Source organism: Protopterus annectens, chromosome 17.part0 (genome assembly GCF_019279795.1).
Source record: "Protopterus annectens isolate FY-2018-M chromosome 17.part0, PAN1.0, whole genome shotgun sequence".
Taxonomy (NCBI): Eukaryota; Metazoa; Chordata; order Ceratodontiformes; family Protopteridae; genus Protopterus; species Protopterus annectens.
The window spans coordinates 341,960,346-341,985,490 of NC_056751.1; the positions used below are offsets into that span (position 1 = coordinate 341,960,346).

General features: G+C 38.8%; 1 protein-coding gene across 1 annotated transcript in view; it reads right to left on the reverse strand.

Moving 5' to 3' along the window:
* Positions 1-25,145, reverse strand: part of NRIP3 (nuclear receptor interacting protein 3) — a 251,519-nt gene that overhangs the window by 104,214 nt on the left and 122,160 nt on the right. Inside the window, exon 2 of the mRNA XM_044059765.1 lies at positions 24,415-24,597. Within this exon, the coding sequence (XP_043915700.1) occupies positions 24,415-24,597 (183 nt within the window). The remainder of the gene's footprint in view (positions 1-24,414; positions 24,598-25,145) is intronic.

Consider the following 25,145-nt stretch of genomic DNA (forward strand, 5'->3'; position numbering starts at 1 on the left):
AGAAAATGCACTCACTGGAAGAACTCCTTACCTTGGAAGATCCCCATGTCTGTGCAGTCACACAGACATAGCTCAAGGTGGCAGACAGCACCCTGGCCATGCAAGGGTACATTGCTTTCTGCACATTAAAATGAGCATGAAAGAACCAAAGGTATAAATCTTCATTAAAACCAAATACACTTCAAGACTGATCAGAGAGTATGGCTCTGTAACGCTACTCCCAAGTCCAACTAACTGTATGTAAAACCCCTTTGCATATCACTGTTAGCTACAGGACAACACCATGAACCACATGCATCACTCTGCCTACTTGGAGCTACTTGCATCACTCACTATACAACCAAACACCTTGATCATGTGTGATTTCAACTATCCTTCTATCGATTTGGAGTCATATACGTGCACAAAACACTCACCTTAAGGTCCCTGGACTTTGTTAACACATGCTGTATAACAGATAAGTCTGCACCCCCACAAGGGGCTTGAATGTCCTAGACTTAGTTCTGATCAACACAGTGGTTATCTGCACTAACCCATGTATGCTGGTCCTCCTGAGCAGGTCAGATCACAATTCAGTCTCATTCACAATCATACCAGACACCCATGAAGTGCAGAAAGAATTAAACATTTATCCAAAGCAAATTATAGGCTCCTAACTGATACCATAAATAGTTGCAAATTCTCTGCTATCACTGTCAACAATGACTGCTATATAAAGGTGCAAAAAATGGCCTGTATAAACACCTATGCAAAATGTACAGGGTCTGCTGAACATGTACAGATCTAAACAAGTTCCTCACAGAAAACAGGCCACGCTGGTGGGCATCAAGCATACACAGGTTGTACAATAAGTCAAAGAAAGTAATGTCTAACAGAGAACTTACTCAGTAGAGGAAGGACACCCTCCACAGCTTGAACAAGGAAATTAGCTATACTGAAAAGTCCTCTAAATCCACATATAAACATAAAGTAGCATCCCTAGCTAAAGATAAACAGGAGACATTCTTTAGCTATGTCAGAAATCTAAAAGTGAAGGGCTAGCTTTGTGCCAAACTAGCAGTGGACAGGACAACTCATACTGACCCTGAGGACATCGCCAACCTACTACCAGATAGTTTGGGGAACCCCCCGTCCCCACGAGACATAACCATCACCAGTCCTCTACCTAGTAACATCCTATGAAAACAAAGGTGATATGTGCCTAGTGTCTGATCCTGCCCTGGTGGGACGGTTGTATATGCAATAATCTGATATAGCTGATTGCATCAACATTGTCCATTAAGCATATGGTGATAAGTGTCCCGAATGCTGGTGTAAGAGAATCTCTGTAATGTCAATTTACATCAGTCACACACACTTGACTGCAGTGATAACAGAACCCCAACCCAAGTACAAAGACTACAGAACACAGTACTATATGCAATCACCACTGCTTAAGACTCACTTTTACAAGTCAGCAGGTCATACTTATAGGGGATGACATCAGCAGGCCATTTGGGAGACAGAAGGTTGGGAGTGCTGCATGAAATAGATGTGTATGCTTCCTCAATTATGAAAAGACTACCAAGCCATGCCATTAGAGAAGTAACAGTAGGATAGCACGTGTACACTGTTGAGTAGAGAGAGAGAGAGAGAGAGAGAGACAGTTGACTGCAGTAAGAACAAAACCCTTAACTATCTAAGTATACAGACTATAGAACTCCATACTTTATTCAAGCACCATGGCACAACTGCAGGTGAACTTATGGTAGATGACATCAGCAGGCCATGTGGGGGACAACAGGTAGTGAGGCCTGCACAGGCACATAGATTCATAGGGTCATACAAGGTAAGTAGCCTAACTGTAGAGTGTGTTCTAGGTGTGTAGAAGCCTAACTGTGTAGAAATACAAGTACCCTTATTGAGCACAGTTGGATGTTTGAGTTTAGCAGAGCAAAGCTGCCAGCACCACTGACTGGTCCTGTCAGTGAGGGAGCACACAACATTTTATATTACACTTTGTAGTGTGGTTGATGTACATTTGTAAAAATGACTGAGCCTCCAGTGTATTATTGCTTGGGTGGGTGGACAACACATGTATGCATTGTGTATATTTGATGTATACTGAGAATGTGCCCTGAAAAACTAATCATATATACAGAAGATTAGCTGAATTTGGACCGTAACCTCCACAGAGAGAGAGAGAGAGGTGACAACATAATCATGTAGTATAGCCAACTGAGCCGAATACGGAGTGTGTCAAGTAGACACGTTTGCAACATGGAAAGCCATGTATGAGACTTTTTTTTTTTTTTTTTTGGACAGGCGCTTCCTCTCAAAAAAAATAAATAAATAAAATAAAAGAGGAATGTTGGGGAAGGTACGTATGTATGTCTGGCGCAGGTTAAGTTGGCAAGTCAAGGAAGAAATTGCTAACACACAGGACATACAAGACAAGATGCAGGCACAGTGTAGAACAAGATGTGGGTGGTTGGGTTAAGGGTGCGGACCTCACAAACCCATGGACATCAAGCTGGGTGACTGTGAGAATAGAGTTCTTAACCCAGTGGACTACCATAACTGTCACCTCACTGCACCAATGGCGGCAGTGTGCGATGTCTGTGCCTACATGTTATTCAGTACAATGGTGGACAGCAGTGTCTCCATCCAGTGTAGGCATGCACCATCCCTGGCAATTCATCTCAGGAGATAAAATCACCCCCTCTGGCACTGCTCCCAGAGGGAACCAAAGGCCCGTCCTCCAGGGAAGAACTACCCGAGAGGCCAGGCAGTGCAGGGGTGCTACCAGATTGTGGCTCAGACATGCTGGGCCTTGGTGCCATAGCCGGTTGAGTGGGGGCAGGTGAATCCTGTAGGCCAGTCCTACTCGGCTGTCTGTGGGGAGAAAAAAATAAATATAGCCAAAAAAAAAAAAAAAAACACCACACACACAAGAGGAAATAAGGGTTGGGATGAGAGACTGCACAAGTTGTCTTATTTGCTTCTTTAGGCTGAGGAGGGTGGTCTTCCAGTTCCAGGCTCTCATTTTTTGTATTTGTAGACGGCAGCTTCTTTACCTTACTGTATAGCCTAATAATGACAGGTGTGTGTGTGTCCGGGACAATACCAACAGGCTGCTGTAGAAAGGCTCACTGTAAAGTCCAGCAACAGATCACACATACACGCACACACACCCTTTTGACTTCACTGAGAATAGAACCCCTACCTAAGTACACAGGAATTAATGCAAGCACCATGACACAAGTCTGAGTTTTACAGGACTGCAGGTGAACATATAGTAGATGACATCAGCAGGTCATGTGGGAGGCAAGAGGTTGGGAGGTCTGCAAAGGCACATTGCTTCATAGTGTCATCTGAGACAAGTAGCCTAATAGCATTAGGATGTTTAGAAGCCTAGCTTTATAACACAAAAAGTACCCTTATTGAGCAAACTTAGCTGTTTGTGTTTTGCAGAGCAAGGCTGTGACCACCACCAAGTGGTCCTGTCAATGAGTGAGCATACAATATTATATGGATTCCTATTATTTAAGTGAACGCTTAAAGTTGCGAACATTGTTTTGAATGTGTTTACACAAAATGGCAAGATGCCGAAACCACAGAACAGCAATTTTTTTCCTAGGGAAAAAAAATCACTGGGCCATTTTCAGGACTTTGCTATTTCCTCCACTGTGCCGCGATCTCAGAGTTGGTATATTTAAGTAGAAGGGTTTGGGGGGCACAGCCCCCCACATCAGGGGGTGTAGAGGGCAAAGCCCCCTACTTTTTTTTTTTTTTTAAAAAAATCAGCAATTTTTCTTTCCCTGGGGAAAAAAAAAATATCACTGATCCGTGTTCGACATTTTGCATTTTCGTAGTGTTTGGGTCGATTATATAGCGTTTGTAATTTCAAGTGTTTGCCAATATAATATAGACCCACATTATATATAACAATTTCTATTCTGGTTGCTATATGTGTCTGAAAAGTAATGAGACCCCAGGGTTGTAGTGCTTGTTTGAGGGGGGACGACAAATGACAAAATTCTAAATATATGAGACAGTTATATTATGCCCTTAGTTTGCAATGTTTCCACCTGTACTTTTAAGTTATACAAAGGAAACGGACAATAAACACCAATAATAAAATACCATATATGCAATTCCATAGAGTAACTAGCATTGTGTTTGCACGATGGTTAAAGTGTACACGCATGGGCGATAGGTAGGGAAGCAGTGCGCAAACATGAGCCACATTGTTAATGTTTGCTACTATACTCCAGTCCCATCTGTAATCCAGGCTAGATTTTCGTGATGGCTAAGAGCATTAATTGAATGTATTCATGTTCTACTTTTGGGTGTCTGCTTTCTAAGCAATCTGTTTTTTTCCCCATTTCTGCAATGTTGTGCTTCGCACAAATAAGATAAGCTTAGCCAAACTGTTTTGCAGGATGTGGCACATCACATAAAAGTGAAATTAAAAGAACAAAGGAAAAGATAATAAAAGTAAGGGACACAGATGCAAAATATGTAAAAGAACAGTAAAAATAGATTGTACACATCACAAAATGTCTACATATGTCAGAATTTGAACCCTCACACCAATACAGCTTCAGAAAACAGGAAGGATGCGCCTTAGTCCTCTTTGCCACATAATCAGCTTTGCATCAATGAAAAGAAGTAATTCCATCAGCTGCAATTTGTACATTTAATTCTCTTTACTATATTTGGACATACAGCAGTTAGTGACTGCACAACCTGTCATAATTATGGATTACAAATATACAGCTCTGTCTTACCTTTCAGTGTTTCTTGGCAATTCATCAGTTATCCAACACATGCAGTGTGTAAGCCATTCTATATAACTGGATTTAACATGTGAGAGGATATTAACTGGGAATAATATGATATGCAGTTGCCAACAAGTGAAGTCCAAGTTGGATGACAAGAAAGCTTTTCTTTTGGGGGTAGCATATCTTGAGTTGCTGTTATGGCAGGAACAAGGGTACACTCCTCTTTTTTTTGGAGGGGGACAAAGCTGAGTTACTGTTATGACACAAACAAGCCTGAAGTCATAAACTGCAATATGTATCATCACTTTCTAACTTCTGTCTTTAATGATTTACCAGTACAAAGGTATGGTGCTAAATTAAGGCCATGCAGGGAACATCGGTATAAGAATGTGTGAATCTTTCATGCCAGAGGCCTACTAATTACTAATAGGCAAACTAAGTGCCTGGTGTCACATATTATAAGGTACTTTCTTTACAAATCCACCACTATTTACTTGCTTACTGTACCAAGTTAGGGAAATACAAGGACATGCCATAACATTAAAGAATACACTCTAGATTCAGGACTTACCTTGCAAAGGCAGCAGTTGACACACCATTAGTTCTGGGCTGACTGTCTGATGCAAGCACTACACAGCCAATACATGTGGAGGTAAAGATTGTGCGAGTTACTTGGCATCAATTTTACTATCTTTGTGAGTAGGAGAAAGATTCTTAGGTCCCTAGGTGGTCAGTAAATGTGCTAGGTCTCTTAGTCAAAGAAAGAGCATACTGAGCATGCCTCTGTCTGCCTACAGGAACAGCAGCTGGGAGGTCCTCCTAGGAGTCCTCTTCTGACTGTGCCTGTGGTGATCTAGGTGTTTGCGGAGGGATGAGTGTCCCTTCCCGTTGCTGATCCTACTGCAGCTGTTTCCACAGGATCAGATTGTGGAGTATAGCACATACTGTGAATATTTGTGTACAGGTGTGTGAATTATATTGCAGGGCTTCACTGGATACATCTAGGCACCAGAACTGTGACTTCAGAAGCCCAAGCACATGCTCTATGAAGTTTCTAGTGTGTGTGCACCTCATTATGGAGTTCTTCCATGGGTGTGTGTGCAATTCTAATGGGTTGTCATCAGCCATGGTTCCAGGGCTGAGCCAGCATCTATTAGTAAATGTCCCTGTGGATGTCCACCCTAGCAAACATCTGGTACAGCTGTGATGTGTGCCAGATATGGGCGTCATAACTGCCAGGGCTGCAAGAACACTTATTCAAAATAATTCTCTGGGCATTACAAATGACTTGGCAGTTAATTGAGTGGTATGCCTTGCAGTTAATGTAGATTCTACCCTGCTTACCAGGTGGTGCCTTAATGTGTACACGAGTGCACTCAATTGCACCCAGTACTTCAGGATAGTCTGCTACATGGTAAAACAGTTCCATATTGCTGGCACTCTCTACAGAACTAGAGGGGAAAAATACATGCTAATTGGCATGTATGAGCATAGCATCCAGAAACTGGTGCAGGATCGTGAAGGCTGATGCCTATGACACACCCATCACATCCCCAGTTGGTCTTTGAAAAGTACCAGTAGCCAATATTCTTAGGGCTACACATACCTTAGTTTAGACTAGGATTGGTTCCCCTCGGTTGGCTCTGGCTCGAAGTTGAGGGCGGCAGAGCTCAGAGTGTCCCTGTCCACCCTGTAGCTCTCTACAATCTTCAGCTCATGTAGCACCTGGAAAGTTACCCTGGGCCTGAACACTCTTCTTCTCGGCCTAGGCCTATCGTCAGCAGCATCAGTAGCAGTGACTTCAACCTCTAGCACATACAGATGTAGAATAGCTGCAGCAGCCCCTAGCATCGAGTCAGTTAAAATTTCCTTGTCTCTACTCCATGGTATTGAAGGACTGAGGAAAAAACAGAATATTGCTTATACTATAATTATCATCTATTAAACACAACTGTTACTTGCTCATCAGTGTACTACACACCCCTTCACATAAACAAGGTAAGCATAGGCAAAATTGACATTTGTTTCCTCTGTTCTTGTGATATTGCACAAACGGATCATATAAAGTGAAGTAAAGGTTACACAGCCTGTAGTCGAAATCAGGGTCATCTATATTCCAGCCCTAACACATACATGTGTTGCCACAGGAATAGTTACATAATAACCCAGAGAAACCTGCCATTCATTCCTGTTCCTCATGGTTGCACTAAGTGCCATATTCTGCAAACAATGGTAAAGAAAAAAATAGTTAAAAATGGACAGAGACCACACATTTTAACAACCAAATAATGAGGATGACAATGAACTTGGGAATTGTGCACTGTTTACATGCACTTTCACCCTTCACAGCCCTGCATGTTCACCTCTGCAAGTGTAACCCGACACCCCCGCCTGATGTCAGCATTCACTGCCACCATGCATTCAACACAAACACTGTGGAAGCGCCTACATGAAGTGAACATCCCTACACTGTTACTTGTTTTTGAGATTCAACAAATTATGATGAGTTTGGACCTCATTTGCATCTTCACAGTGCTGAGAGCCCAGAATCTACATGGTTAGTAAGTAGGGAAACTGCACAGGAGCCCAATGTTGGAAACACAAGGGAGGGTATTACTTTGCCTATATATCTGCACAGAGGAATAGGTGTTTTAACAAAATGGGACTGTAATCCATCAGCTATACAATGCATATGCTGACATAGTATAACAGTCTGTGCACAACATTTAAACATTTTAGCAACCTACATTACTTACAAATATATTCTTCATTTGGGAGTGGGGGAGCAAAGCTGCATTTATGTCATGACCCATAAAAAGGTATTTTTATAATTTGTTACTCTGATTTTCTAGCATCCACAATGTGCAGTTTAGATAATGCTACAGGTTAAGGTCAGTTCTGTATACATGTAAGAGATTTTACTTGCTCTCGTTTCTGTGTAGACTCCTCTCTTTGGATGTATTCGGAATGTTTTGTAATACATGACCAACACGAACATGGAGTCTACACTGTTGCTTTAGAGGTTGTTGAAAATCACTCTACCATGTTGGTTTGCTTCATCAGCATAAAATTCACTTACTTGTGCTGTAATTTGCATTCCATAAAAGTTTCTGTATTTGTGTGTGACTGTGCGCCGCTATCCAGAGTTTACTGAATCTAAAACTTTTCATGGCCGTGTTTCTCATCACGATTGGTAGACAGTCAAAATGATCATGAAGGCTTTATTGAAACCCCCCCCAACAGTACCTCAAACTAATTTAACTCCTGCCTACAAGTGTACCTTATTTACTTGAAGATCTGTTGGTCTCAAATTCTACAAAATGTTCTGCCCCCTGGGAAACGGTTCAAGCATTACTTCAACGCTTCTCCATGACACACATTTGTCCTTCATGTTCTTGATAAGAATGGAGAATGAAGGGTTACAGAAAATAAGGCATGCCATTTCTTCAAAGAAAGAAAAGCCATAAAAAGGATATAAGGTCACTGTCAAGAGTGCATAAGTACTGATGTAATACGAGTGGGGCAGAGGATAAATTTCAAGTACTAAGTTGGTATGCCATTCTCTATATAATCATGGGCAGTTCCAGTGTCAGAAAAAGAGATTTGCCTCTTTAATACTGAAATACCATCCAGGTTACTCAACACCAAGTGCTCAGTCTTGATGACACCTAGCTGAGCAGATCATTCAGTGTTGCAAATACTACTTCATCTTCTGTTCCAATTCCTGATGGACTTGGCCTCTTAACTGTAAAGGACTTCCTGCTACAGTTAAATTTTTTCCAGAAAGAGTTTGCATATGTCCTTGTGTTCCAGAAACAGGCAGGCTAATTTCAGGAAGACCATACATGTCTTAAGGAAGGTCAGGAAAGAAGCTTAAACGAAAGGAGGATGCTTGCAAAATAGACTGATGAACAAATAATGGGCTTCAATAAAAGACTTCAGAAAAGTAATCTAGCATCAATGGTATGCAAGTTAAAACAAGATCTGGACCTTTTTGTGAAAACTGGGGGGGGGACCAGTTGTTCTTATATGTTTTACAAGCAGAAGTATTTTGGAAAGGTGACATTATCTTCTAAAAGGGGACAGATTACTAGTAAGTTATGAAAATTGAGAAGGCAAGCTGTGAGTTTGAATGCTGAATGAAGGAATGTTAGACAGATGTTTGCCAAAGGGTTGAAATTGGAGAGTCTTGCTGGGGCAAGACATAAGGGCTTGTCCAGACGATGAGGATAAAAGGGGATACTGAGGAAAATGCCAGCTTTATCAAGTCAGTCTTTTGGAATAAACACCATAGGAAATGGGTGAACGAGGATTCAGCATAGTGAACCCCATAAAAAATCAACACTGCCAAAAACTGAAACAAATGGAAGAAAAACCACACCGGAAGCACAGAAGAAATATAGTAAGCGCTTTCGTTTACTAAAATAAGTAAACTTCTTCAGACAATTTTACAAAATAAATAAATGCCCTTAAATACAATAATTTATCTTGACATAATTTCCTTAGTGAAACACCAAGCCTCAATTTAAAGTGCCAAGACACTTTCACTAAAAGGTAATCCACATTGTACATAAAAAACATTTTCAAATTGCATTACAAAAATGTAAAATAAAAATATATAAATACATAACTCTAAGTAAAGCCTTTAATTTGAAAACACTCTTAATAGAAACTAAATCATTTAAACCTGGCAGAACCCAAGGCATTTAATTTCAACTGCCAAATAAGTTCCTTTTCCTCAAGTTTCAGCATAGTGGCCAATTACAGACCACAGCCCCTTTTGGATAATGTTGCAGAGGAGGAATAAAGGAGCAATAGCTCTTGCCTTGCTCCTTGCATTGATTAAAGATGCATATAGGTCACGTTACAATTTGCCTGACAGGTGGAAGACTTTCCAAGCAACTGAGTGGTTGAAGGAGCAGTCTGGACCATCAGTGCACAGCATCTTAGTCGGTAAGAAAACTGTCCTCAAAAAGGAGGAAGTTAGCAGTGAGGAAACAATGGGTACCCCTTGCTTCCGATTTACCATACCACTGAATGATGGAGTGTATGGCAATCACACACTGGGAGAGAGACCTGAAAGACACACAGGATGAGAGCAACTGTATCTCCAAATCAATGATATAAAAAAGACAAGAGTCCTAAGATGACTAGATGACTTGACTTCATGGACTGTCTGCCCAATGTAGCACCCTCCCAAAACCAGTTTCGGTAAATCCAAGCCTTCATCAGTGTTAAAAGTTCCACACAACAATGTCACATTTAAAATATACAAAGTAATAGAGAACCATTAGATAATCAACACCCTTTTAATGAGACAGCATCACTTCACTGAGCCCCACTGAAAATAAAGCCCCTGATCTCACTATTCAGGAATATTACCTTATTATTCAGGATAACATGCCAACCTAACTTATTACATGAATAGTCAATAGTGAAATTAAAGACAGCAGAAGGATGTTTCTGGACATGTTTATATAATGCATTAGACAAGCATCCATTTCTAATCTCACTCATATGTTCAAAAATCCAGGTTTTGAGTTGTCTGGACATCTGTCCTACATAAAAAGCTGAATATGTGCAAGTAGCTAAATAAATTACAGAACAACGAAAATGCAGGAAATACAAAACCAGACTACTCAGCCAGTGAAAGTCACACCACAATTGCTGTATTCAGTAGATTTAATAAAAGAACTCTGGTGCCTCGGCACAAACCAGCCTTTAAGGAGTAATAAAATAATCACCACATAGCACTTTAATTACATACAATTATACAATTAATCACATATTTAGGAAGATTTTTAAAGAAAAACCTTCCAGTTACATTTATTGTTCAAGCCTCCTGGAGACAGTGTATTAAACTTTAAAATATACAGGGTTTCTTTATAAAACAGTTTCTTTTTTACATTCCCCTCCTCTATCTATAATTTGTTCCAAAATAAAAGCTCTCAATAAAGAAGGATCATTACTGTGATAAAGACTAAAATGCAGGGCAACAGGACTTATGAAATTTTTATTTTTAATGTCCCTAACATGGTCTTGGAGTCGCAATTTAAAGACACTTTTCATTTCCCCTATGTAAAACAAAATTACAGGGGCATGACAATACATACACTACTGATTTAGTGACACGAATACACAGATGTAGAATAAAATCTAGTTCCATTAATTATTTCAAAAGATTTAATTATGTTAGGACAAACTGGGCACCTTCCACATGGGAAGGTGCCACATAAAGCAGGATGTATATTTAATTTATCACCAGGTTGCATAAATGTGTTATGAACCAGCATATGTTTAATATTTCTACTTTTTTTAAGTGAAATACATGGAACTTTATATAAATTCTTCACACCTTCCTTATTAATTAAACAGGGCCAATGATATTTGATATCAGTAATTGTATGACTCAAAATATTATAAACTGTCACAAAATAAACCTTCCTGCCACCTTGCAATGAATCTCCCTCTCTATTGTTATTATTTCTCTTTACAGAAGAAACAGTGCGAGGTGAATAGAAATCTAGCAATTTCTGTAGAGAGTTCAAAATTAACATTTCATCATACCCTCTCCGTCTAAAAGCAACACAAGTATTTAAGATTTCTTTCTCTAATATTTACATCATTATAACTGCGGTGGTGGTGCTCTGGTAGCATTGTCGCCTCACAGTAAGACATTGTCCTGTTTGAGTCTCAGCTAGAGAGTCTTCTGTGTGGAGACATGGGTGAAGGTTGTGTGTCAGGGCCGGCAACTCGGCACGTAAAAAATCTACTGCCAATCATTAGCGGACCAGAGTTCCACTGTGGTGACCCCTAGCCGGGAAAAGCCGAAAGACACAACAACAACAACAACATAGTCTGCTCATCCTTAACAACTCATTATAGGGTAGAGCTTGCATGTTATGTGTGTGTGTGTGTGGGGGGGGGCAATGCTTACTTTCTAGAATACTAAAGTCACTAGTATATTTTCTATATATACTAGTTACTATAGTATCACCCCTCATTTCTAACTTCACATCCAAATAATTAACTGATTTACCCATTTGCAAATCAAATTCTACTTGAAAGCGATTAATATTTAGACTATTAACAAACAGGGGGGGCTATATCAACACCTCCCTTACATAAAACAAATCAGGTCATCTATGTACGTGCAATACAAAACTACAAAATTATTAAAAAAGCTAGATCTATACAAAATTGTTAGATCTATACAGAAGTTTATCTAGGAAATGAAATGTGTCCTTGATATAAGAATCTAAATTTAACTACATACTTCAAAAGATACGAATGTAGAAAGATTCCAGTATTGTGTAAAAATAATTCTGTGCTGCCACTATGGACCGACCTGAAGGAAGGCTTACATTTTTATGAGTTTTAGGCAAGCAATAAAATATCAAATTTATATTTAACATCCTGCTTGGTGAAGTAACCCAGTCTGAAGCCCTTATTAATTAATTCTCTAAAATTCACATCAGCTTGCTGAAAATCATTGTCATTAACTTTGCTACAAACTTTACCATCAGACAAGTGGTCCATACACATTGTGAGGTATTTTTTATAATGCATTACAACAATTTTTCGACCCTTTTCTGAAGGTTTTATGACAATGTCCTGTCTGTTACACAAACAGAATAGTGATTGCCATTCACCTTTACTCATATTATACAGTACATTTTTCTTTTCAATAGAAAATTCCTTCATCATATTCTCCATAGCAAAGTTTATCATTTTTTGAGAACTGGCCTATAAGTTTGATTACAGAAGGGAGGAATAAAAGTACTTGTATAAGAAACATTCCCCTTAGCTAAAGTGCAATATGCATTAACATTATCTGTTGAGTCTATAGAAGATTTACAGGAAAAAACTCCATTTCATCATCCTCACTAACAGACACATCTACTACCTCATTCACCTTATCACACTCAATACCAGACTCATAATAGTTAACTAAATGCAGTTTTCTCACTAATTTACATAATTCAGCTTTCAAATGTGTTCTAGGTAGAGCAGTGGGGATGAATTTAAGCCCACATTGTAAAACGGACATTTCCGCATCACTCAAATCACCCCAGACAAATTCAAAACTGAATTATACATTTCACATCTTTCTGTTCATTTAATAGTGCAAATATGTTCAACATTAATATTTAGCCCTCTTACTCTGTTGTTTAAATTGTTGTGCATCTCTATTCCCATTGAAGTGGCATTTGTATCCGTAATTCTGCTTCCCTTGATGTTTGCCTTGGGCACGAAAAGTGTTATTTAAGTAACCTGGTTGTCTCTGTGCTGGTAGAGGTGGATATTAACCGTTTTCAGTATCCAAACCAGCCGAAGTGTTAGCCCCATCCGTTGAGGCAAAAGAAACGTTCTGCCATCTTCTAGCTTTACCGGAAGTATTCTTATAACCTCCAGTTACATTATGATTGGCTGATTTCTTGAAAGCCATCCCCAAGTCATAATCACGGATGTCCCATTGCAATTTACTAATTTTTCTTATTATGTCATTGGAACTTTCTTCCAACTTAACATTTAGGGAACAAAGTAACTGTTCAAACCAGGAAGCACCCAGCTGCCCAGATAATGCATCACAAGCAGCTACAATGCCCTCTTACTTTACATTGCTTTAGACTGTCACATTCTACTAAAATCAATAGCCATTCCCCTCACACACCTGCGTAAAGCAGCAATCCATCTCTTTTCAAAATCTGATTCAACTGGGTTAGAGATCAAATGCTGTTGTAGGATTTTTAACAAATCTCAACCCACGAGGGGTGATGTCAATATCTAGGTATCGCTGCAAACCTAGTATGTTTCAGTGCAAGACATTCTCTTTAAACAGCTAATTTTTGGGGTTTTTTTTTTTTTTTTTTTAGCTAAATAAACTACTCAGAGTAGCAAGTACCAAACAAAGGATATCAAAAACTTTGGGAGTATTCCTAGATGTAAATTGTTTTGTTTTTAAAACATACTTGCATGCAGAACAATGCCCACATAGCTGGCAGGCCACCACAGGAAAGCAATCTATTGTTCTGTGTGTGTCCATTTTATATCCAGCACTTTCTTATAATGATTACAGTAATTACCAATATTTTTTTCCTTTTTTGTAAGAAAATAAACATGCAGGAACTAACTCAGATATTTTGTTATCTGACATAATGATGTCCCAGTGTTTGTGAATGAGATGTTTGAAAAACCCTGCATTACTACCATAATTATTCACCAGCCTGAAAACATCATCCCTAAATTTATGTTTTTTTAATACTGCAACAACTTTGTTCTATCAACTTATTGGACAGAGTCTCAAGGGGTCATAACATCCTTATAATTATTCCTCCTGTCACAAAATCTAACCAAATCAAGTTCCTATGTCTTACACTCAACATCTGAAGAACATAGTCTACAAATTCTTAAAACTCTGATTTGGGAATATTACGGACAATGCGGGGTGGATGGCAGCTAGTGGCATACAAAAATGTGTGAAACTCTGGGTTTTTTCCTATACACAGTAGTCTTTAAAGTGCTATCATTATTTTTTGAGATGGCAACATCCAGAAAAATGATATACGAGAGATTATATTGAACACTAAACTGTATACCCCATTTTATTTTCATTAAGATGTTCTATGAACTTATCCAAATAAGTTAAATCAGACTTCCAAACAAGCCAGCAATCATAATTTGTGCTGTCGCTCTCCTACTTTGGACAGGACAGAAGAGTCTTCATGGGTTCTGTTCAAGCAGCTTTATTATGTACAAACACATCACAATAGAAGTTAACTGACTAACTTAACTTGTATACAAACAAACTACTAGAATCATACATGCTCACTCTCTGGCTGCACTCTCAAAATGGCACTAGGAATAGCACGTGATGACACTAGGAATAGCACGTGCCCTGTATTTATATGTGCACACTTCGTCCTTGACATGCTTCTTAAAGCTACAGTACGTACACTCTGATCTACATCCTCCCTCTTTGAGGAATTGATCATGCAATGTTATGAATCTGTTTGGCATGCAGATATCACACGTAGTTCTTGGTCATGCAGTTATACAAAGCTAGGTACATATATACAGTCATGTCCATGTTGCTGTGTATTTCACACTGGGCTTGGATACTCGACCATATCGTGTGACATAAAACTGGGATTTAGGTTTAGCAACTGGAGCTGTCTCTATAGAATTATCAACTTTAGAAGTATTTGGAACACCCCCGCGGTGGTGGTGCTGCAGTAGCGTTGTCGCCTCATAGTAAGACACTGTCCAGTTCAATTCTCAGCTAGAGCGTCTTCTACGTGGAGACATGCATGAATGGGCATACCTTCATTGAAGGTTGTGCATCAGGGCTGGTAACTCCGCACTCAAAAATCAACTACCAATCATTAGCGGACCGGAGTTCCGCTGTGGCGACCCCTAACCGGGAAAAGCCGAAAGACACAAACAAAAAAAAGAAGTATTTGGAACACCCTCAGGAATGGAAATAGAGGTTGAAATAGACTCTGGGATGGGATCATCATCTGGTTCACTATGAGATCTACAGTCTGTATCACAGAAACAATGCTGCAACGATGATTCTAGTACAGGAAGAAGATGCCTGTGATTTCCTCTGTACTCCATACCCTCTGATTCTACAAGGTAGGATCTTGGCTTGGCACACATGCCTGTAACTTCACCAATCCGGTCGAAACCTTTCACAGTTTGCATCCTCACTGCCTCTCCTCTTAATGCACAAAGAATTCTGCTCATTTTATCATAAGTGGACTTCTAGAAAGAACGCTTCTTGAATTATTGAGCCTTGATGACTAGAACCACAATTTGATGTAAATTGATACCACGTAGCCAGAAAACCAATGCTTCCTATATATAACAAAATTAATTCCAATTAATCAATTACTGATGTTACATCAATTACACAGAATAAAATCTCTTAAAGCTAAAACAGTCTTTAAAATAAAACTTTGCCAGTTGCATTCTTTATTTAACCCACTAGGTTGCATTGTATTATATTTGATAATAAAAACCGATTATTTTTTCCTTAGTGAGTGCTTAAGCATTTCTTCACTAGCAAGTTGTAAAACCTGTTCCAAAACTGTTACGTTTAAACTAAGGCAGAGAAAAGGTATCAGAATTTTTACATTATTTAAATAATAATAGATATGAAATTCAGTATAATGGAGCACAAGTAGGATTGATGGTTGACTTTCTGGATATTACTTTAGGTGGTGTAGTTAATGAGAAAATTAAAACTAAGATACACAGAAAGTTCAACCAGTTAAATTTGGTGTTGCATGCAACTAGTTGTCACCCATCACAGACCTTAACATCTATCCCCTATGGAGAGTTGTTAAAAATTAAAAGATTATGTAGTGATATAAATGAATCACAGGCAGAGGCTGAGAAAGTTATAAATATGTTTTTGGAAAGAGGTTATGAAGAGCAATTAGTGTTGGAAAGTTATGCTAAAACATATGGGAAGTTTAAAGTTAGTAAGGAAAGAAGCCATATGAGTGACTTAGGAAAAAATGGTTTCTGTAGATAATTCTTTATTTTCCGTCACAAAATATACTCTTTTCTGAGATAGGCTAAGTAGACTATTAAAAACGATTATTGGAAATTTATAAAAAGAGAAGTTTCTTCTCTATCGCATGTAGAATTAAAAATTTCCTACCAGAGAGGACGTAATTTGAAGGATTTTTTAGTACATAGATATAGTAAACCAAAAGTTCAAATTAATAGAAATTTAATAGAACTGGGCACGAGTCCATGTGGCAAGTGTTCTATTTGTCAGTTTTGAAAAAATAAATGGTAAAAAGTTTGAATTGCAGGGCATTTTTTCCTGTACGACCAGGGGAATAATTTATGCAATTAGGTGCTTCTGCGAATATTTCTATATTGGGGAAAGTAAAAGAAGTTTAAGTGAAAAAATAAAAGAACATGTCAGGAACATCGAAAATAACAAAGTTATAAGCCCTGTAGCAGAACATTTTAATAAAATACATTCAGGAAATACAAGTAGTTTAAACGTAACAGTTTTGGAACAGGTTTTACAACAACTTGCTAGTGAAGAAATGCTTAAGCACTCACTAAGGAAAAAATAATTTGTTTTTATTATCAAATATAATGCAATGCAACCTAGTGGGTTAAATAAAGAATGCAACTGGCAAAGTTTTATTTAAAGACTGTTTTAGGCTTTAAGAGATTTTATTCTGTGTAATTGATACATCAATAATTGATTAATTGGAATTAATTTAGTTATATATAGGAAGCATTGAGAGAATGTGTTTTACTCTGTAAAGGCTGTTTATGGTCGAGGTGCTAGGAGGTTTTATGGTGCAATTCATCGCTATCTACTATTCATTGTGGAATAAATAGAAAATTCTTTATTGAATGAACAAGGTGTCACTGGTTTTCTGGCTACATGGTATCAATTGAGCCTTGATGGTTTTGTTGTTCTTAGCTTTAGGCCTCAACAAATTGGAACCAATAGGCAGCATCGTTCTGGTTTGACTGGACAGAAGTCTTTGAGCAGGTGAGACAAGTATATTGTCACAGGGTATGCTTCTGAGGATTAAGCAGATTAAAAAAGACAAATCGGTATTGTCATGCTTTGACCATTCAAGTAACTGCTTTGCACTCTTCACTGCACATTCAGCTAGCCCATTTGACTGCGGATATTCAGGACTGCTAGTAACATGTACCAAGTCACATTCTCTCGCACATTTCTGAAACAACTGACTAGTAAATTGAGTACCATTGTCAGAAATAACTTTGTGTGGGACTACCACGGACTGAGAAATGACGTTTCAACTTAGTAATAACAGTAGTGGATGTTAGGTCAGGTAGTAAGTCAATCTCAAACAAATTCGAATAAGAGTCTACCAGTACTAAGTAGTGTTGATTGTTCTACTCGAAGATGTCAGTAGCTACTGCTGACCAATGTAGTTCAGGAACTTCACTTAGCTGAAGTGGTTCTCTCTGCAAATGCAGTCTACTACTATTGCATACTGAACAAGAAGAAAGTACTTTATCAAGATCTTTTACTAGTGAAGGCCAAAATACTAGTTCTCTTGCCCTTCTCTTGGTGGATACAGAACCTGGATGACCACAATGCAAAATCTGGATATATTCTTGTTGTACAGAAGCAGGAAAAACAATTTTAGGACCTTTGAAAATAATACCATCTTCCATCAACATTTCATCTCTGTAAGGAAAATGTGTTTGCACTTCAGGTGGTACACTAGATTGCTTTGACGGCCATCCAACATTAAAGTAGTGATTGAGCTATCAGTCTTTGTGTGATCTCTTAAATCATCAAGCCTAGTGGTAGAGAAATTATGCACTGCCATCACATCAAGGTCAAAATTCTCTGCTTCAAGCTGTTCCATCGTATTTCTGGGCGATCTGGATAAGATATCAGTCAAATAAAGTAGTTTGCCTTTCATATGGACCATTTTAAAGTTGTACTTTTGCAATTTGAACATCATTCTTTGTAATCTTGCTGGAGCTGAATGCAAAGGCTTCTTTAGACAAGTGACGAGGTTGGTGGTCAGTTTCAATCTGAATAGCTCAACTATAAATATAATCATGAAACTTAGAACATGCAAATACTATTGCCAAAAGTTCTCCCTCAATTTGAGCATACTGCATTTCAGGTTGGATAAGTGTTCTAGATGCATAGGCTACTGGTCTACCCTCTTGAAGAATGACTGCACCAAGACCAAATTGTGAGGCATCACAGGAAAGAGAGTGACTGTTTTTTCCACATCATAGTATCTTAATGTAGGTGGGGTGACAATTTTCTGCTTAAGGTCTTCAAATGCCTTCTGGTGTTGTTCTAACCATGACCATGTAACATTTTTGTGCATCAGCTCTCTTAAAGGTGCTGTCAACTCACTGAAGTCTGGTATAAACTTGCCTAAATAGTTGACCATGCCTAAGAAATGCTATAGAGCTTGATTATCTGGTGTTGACATCTCAAGAATAGCTGCTTGCTTGATCGTGTCTGGTCTCAAGCCTGCACTGGTAAATTACCTACATATGTAACTTCTGGTAGTCTGAATTTGCACTTGAGATGACTGAGTTTCAAATTTAGCTCATGTGCTCTGTCTAGAACTCTTAAGTTTCTACCATGTTCTGCTTCACCATTGCCTCATTGCCTCTAACTAGTAAATATCATCTACTATTATGGCACCAGGATAACCGGAAAAAAATTTGCTCCATTGCACGCTGGAAGACTTTACTTGCAGAATTTATTGCAAATGGCATCCATAGGAATCTGTATCTGCCAAACAGGGTACCAAAAGTGGTTATTAATGAGGATTCACAATCAAGTATTACTTGCCAAAATGAACCTTTTTGCATCCAAGACAGAAAAAACGTGGCATTTTGTATTAGAGCTGCAACCTCTTCGACTGTGTGCACTGGATAATGATGTCTCTTCAATGCTTTGTTCAAATCTCTTGGGAACAATACATATTTTGATTTCATCTGAGCTGCTACCATAAACAACACCCATTCACTTGGTTCTGTAACTGGACAAATTACACCTTGCTGTACCATTTTATCCAACTGAGCATTAACTTTATCCTGCATAGCTATTAGAACTCTTCTTGCTGGTCTGACTACTGGAGTGATCTCTGGGTCTAACCATGGAATACACAACTGGAAGTTTGCAAAACTTGTCATCGAAAAAAAAAAATCAGCATATTCTGAGAAAACGGCTTCAGAAAAACTGGAACTAGAATATGCACATATGTGATGAACTTCTTTGGTAAAAGAAAGCAAATTCATTCTCAAACTGTCTTCGTGACCCAATAAAGACTGTACTGGTCTTCAAACTACATAGAATAACAAGCTGTAACAGTTTTTGCCAAAATAACATGAAAGTATCACTCAGCCCTTTGTTTGAATTTCTTCACCTCCATAAGCAACAAGTTTTGCACTGCTGGCCACATAGAGCTACTCATTAGTTGTCACTTTAGCAAATGTGTCTGCTGACATAACATTACACTTTGAACCAGTGTCTACTTTGAGCTCTGTGGATTTACCATTGATCCAGACTGTACAAAAAGACTTTGGTCATTGCCAATAAATTCACTGCATCAACTCTCTCACCAATTACTGATGCACCATCTAAACAGAAAGTGGACTTTCAGTCTACTTGATCAACATGCTTTTTTGTGTGAACTTTCTTTACAACTGTGTGGGGTTCACTTGATATGCAAACTTTTGAAAATAGTTCCTTTTTTTACATTTGTGACATTGCTGACCAAATGCTAAGCATTTCTCTCTTCTAGGCTCATGATTAACAGCACAATTGCAACAGTTAATAATAAAGGTGGACTTGGGTTTTGCTGATTCATGCTTGCACTGCACTGATAGTCTTGCTAATTCGTCCATGTACTGTAAAGGAGCATGCTCCTCTAACTGAACTAGTCTTAGAACTTGCTGGAAAGCTATGTGGTTTCCCTGGTGAACCAACAGGGGCTGTGGCTGCCATGTGCTTAGGCCTACTTCTTTTTCTACGTGTTGCATGCCATCTACATTTGCTCTGGAGCCTGCTGAAACCATGCTCTTGTCACTTGCAAGCATACTTGTGGGTTTTTCTGTCACCTCATGGATTTGACAAATTTATATGGCTTTACTCGACGTTAAATCACTGTCACAAAGCAAAATCTTTCTCTCTCAGCAGCACTCTTAATACCACACACGAGGCTGTCTTTTATTAATTCATCTTTTAAGTCATCAAACCGACCCATTTTGGCTTTGTTTCTCAAGTCAGTTACACAACTTGCAAAAGTTTCCCCTGGTTTCTGATCTCTTGTGTAAAACAAATGCCTCTCTAATGTAATATTTGTCTGAGGATTGCACATTTCTCTGAACTTGCACTTCAAACACTTGTGGTCTTCCCTTGATTCAGCCTGTACAACAAAACAAGTTTCACCTTCTCCCTCATATACTGCTGGTGCATACACAAATGAATGCTCTTTTTCTATGGCCTCTGACCAGCTAGGTTTAGCAAAATAAATGCCGTGGTGCATGCATCTTTATCTGAATAAGCTGCTTGTGTAAAAATATACTCTTGCTCAAATATTCTCCAGTTCCCTGCAATATTCTGATCAAATACAAGTGGTAAGGGCTTTTGAAATCCATCTGCCATATTAGCAGATACCAGCGAAGGGTTTTGCAAATAAGCACGAACATATACACATGCCAGAAATTTATGCCAGTATTTGTAACTTTGCCCAACAGCACAATAAGCCTCTCTATAACTGAACTTGCGAAATAGGTCTCTCGGGCACTGTAATACTCTTGAAATTACTGTACTGCAAAAAATCACCTCTTAGTGTAAGAGCCATATCAAATAACTACATGATGAGAATTAACTGGGCAAGTGGAGCTCAGAGTCCACAACATTTCGAAGCAATTGCATTTTGCAAATCAACTGTACACAGCACACTGAAATTCCACCTAAATGGCGGTACCTTGCTAGACAGTTCTTTACAGTGCAAGAAACAGTCTGTAATGGTGACACTTTGCAAATAGACACACCCAGCACAAGAGACATTTTGAAATGGCTATGCTTTGACTGCACTTCACGAAACAGTTGCACTTTGCACACATGTAGATATAAAAGGTGTACACACCCCTGTTAAAATGCCACGTTTTTCTGATATAAAAAAGTGACCACAACAAATCATTTAAAAACTTTTCCCACCTTTAATGTGACCTATAACCTGTACAATTCAATTGAAAAACAAACAAATCTGTTAGGGGGGAAATACAAAAAATAAAATACGTACAATAAGCTGGTTGCATAAGTGTGCACAGCCTTAAACTAATACTTTATTGAAGCACCTTTTGATTTAATTACAGCATTCAGTCTTCTTGAGTACACACCTGCCATCAATTAGAGAGACTCTGATTAACCTGAAATAAAGTTCAGCTGTCCTAGTAGGATTTTCCAGACATTTACTCAGTTGCATGCTACAGCAAAAGCCATGGTTTGCAGAGAGCTTACTAGGCATCAAAGGGATCTCATTGTTGAAAGGTATCAGTCAGGAGAAGGGTACAAAAAAAATTTCCACAGCATTGGATGCAACTTATACAGCTAGGGTATCAACTGCTCACACTTTCGATACATCTCTACTCTGTGCATCATTATGGTGAAATGATCTTCAGGACTGCACAAGAGGCTGTAGACAAGATATCAACTGCACGTGGGGCAATGAGGTTGTTTTTCTTTCTTAATGTGAAATATTCCATTAGTCTTTCTTAAAACTTTCTCACATTTAGGTTTTGGTCAGAATGCAAAGCTAGCATGGTCAGACAAAATATGTAATATCATGAAAATTAGCAAGGATGTTCCACTACACAAATAAATAACTTTATGAAGTAGAGCAAACTTACTGAATGAAGACAGGATACAAAGACACCAGTAAGGAACATAAATGCTTTTAATACGGCCAGATCTTGGGCTGCAAGAGACATTGATGGCTTTGAAGATAAACATGAAAACTAAGCACCAACACAATGTCAGTCAGGGTAGCGTATGTACCACTAGAGGGCAAACGTTCTTCCAATACCCACAAGAGGCAGTATTCTGGATGAACCGTAGGTATTTCAGCATGTGTCCAGAAAACAGTAGTCACAGAAGGTCACGATACCTATTAATAGTGGGGAGTAATACCAAGGCTTGTAAAAAGGACATCATTTGGTCTTGATATTAAAAAAAAAATAATATATATATATATATATATATATATATATATATATATATATATATATATATATATATACACACACACACAAGAGAGAAAGAGGTGAGAGGTGTGTGTATGTGTATATATTGGCTGCTTTGCAAAAATTACAGAAATGACAAAACTGTGCAAAATATCTTTTAAAATGGAGGATTTATTTTAATGAAATCATTGATTTCAGAACCCACACTGTGAAAGTAGTGGATTCCAAATCCGACATCAGACCAGTGACAAGTGGAGTACCACAGGGTTCAGTCCTGGGTCCTCTCCTGTTTGGTATCTACTTCTCTGAAGTGCAGGCCAACACAGAAGGTCTTTGGCTAACAAAGTTTGCAGATGACTGCAAACTAGGAGCCATAATCGAATCGAAACTCCTAACTATGTGGACAAACTACAAAAGGGCCTCACTGAGACAGATACCTGGTGTCAAAGCCATGGCCTGAAGCTCAATGCCAAAAAGTGTATTGTCATCCCCTTTGGTAAAACTCTGTACCCATGAACTACCACATAGCTGGTAGTCTACTTAATGCCAAAAATGTGATGAGACCTTGGGACACAGGTGGACAGTAGTCTCTCCTTTGATAATCACATCGCCACAGTGGTCAGGAAATCCTTCTACGTGGCTCATCTCATCACAAAAGGATTCTCATCCAGAAAAAAAGAGGTCATTGTTCCCCTCTACTCATCACTCATTAGACCCATTATAGAGTACAACGCCCCTTTTGGTATGTACCTCACAAGACATCTACAACAACTGGAAAGACCACAGAAATACCTCACAAAGAGGACTACTGGCCTCAAACAGATGCCCTATGCAGACAGTCTCAAAAAACTACAGTTTTACTCCATCGCATATCGCCTACTCAGGGGCGATCTCTACCTAACATACAAAGCTATGTCAAACCCAGAGCTGTTGGACATGCTCCACTTAAAGAAATCCCATTCCCTCCGAGCTACATGTTCTAGGGACCTAAACCTTGTCACCACAATAAACAGAACATGCTGGAGGGATAGATTCCTGTCCCAGAGACTTCCCATACTCTGGAACAGACTACCTATCTATGTCAAACAGAGATCCTCATTGGCACTCTTCAAGAAAAATCTTGATGATTGGATGGGAAATGGGAAATTCACCGCGGGGATCACTTCTGTGACTCTGTTCGACAGGGGCACAGGAAAATAATTTTCTTGGGTGGTGAAAGCCAGGGTACATTTTTTGGCTAGGCTTGTATGGGCCCTAGGGCCGATAGCCTAGTACCTACCTATGAACCTATGATAAGTGACCATATGACCAGCATACAAATAATCTCACTTGATTTAAACTGTTAAGCAACAGTACGTTAACATTGGAATCACATTAAAGAACACATGCCAGTATGTCTATACAGCTATCAATTTAGAACAACTTTTATCTAGATCAGTGTCATGAAGGCCACACTAGGTTCAAGCACTTATATGCCCAGACTCCCATGTTGAAGACCTAGGTACAAAGTAATGTCATCAACTGAACCACGAAAGGAGGAGTCTGGCAAATGACAGGAACCTAGAGACACCACAGCAAATGACTATAGTGAGAACATAAAAACCCCAAAAAGGGACAAAACCTATGAACCTGTGAGCCCCCAGATGAAAAATGAACTAAATATGGTACCACAAAGCAGTCACTTAACTTCCATAGTTCCCTGTCACAGATATATTGTCCTCTTTCTGAATTTCTGATTGATATGACTGAGGTTCTGGTATAGAGCAACTGTGGTCTTTATTATACTATATCATGGGCTTTTCCTTGTCTTTTACCAATTCTTCTCGCATATTTCAGTGAAAGGTAAAAACAAAGTATCTTATTTTATACCACACAAAAATATCTACAGTATATAAAACATTACCTTACACCACACGAATATCATATCTTCTTCTTCTGTTCTTTTCAGGCATTCTTGTTTCAGCTGATTTCCCTCTTTACACTGTGCTGGCATTCCACTACTGGGGTTCCGGCTTCCACGAATGTTATTTCGAAATTTTGTTAAGTTTGACTCCAATACGCGCCTTTGTAAAATATTGTGCGGTTGCTAAAACAGACCAGATAATTTAAATCAATATCATTTACAACCATCTCACATTCTACATGCGATATGGACTGAAAGGTGATCAGTGTTACAATACACAACTTCTTGAAAAAGCTGATCAGTTTCTACTTTTTTCCAAATGTGCTACTTATAAAATGAGAAAATTCCTGTGTGGGTTGAGACAGCACTCCCAGCACTGGGGATGCTTTGTTTTTTACCTTTCTCCTGCACCAACAATTACAGATGGTAATTCTCCTGTTCAAGTAAATCAAATTTAGAGCTGGTGCTTTCAGTCTACTATTCTGGAAAGCCAGGTGCAGCTTGCTACTGGACTGCTGGACTACAGCTCCTTCATCTTTTTGTCACAGTAATGTCTACACTTTTCACTTACATTTCATTGTTTGTTGACTGATGTAATTTGATCCACTCCACACAAAGTTCCCTAACCAAAGTCTAGCTGCCAGTCAATGAAGCATGCATGCTTCTGTGACAGACTATGTACATGGCGAATGCCAGATGCTACACCAGCAAATATGTGAACCCCCCTGGAG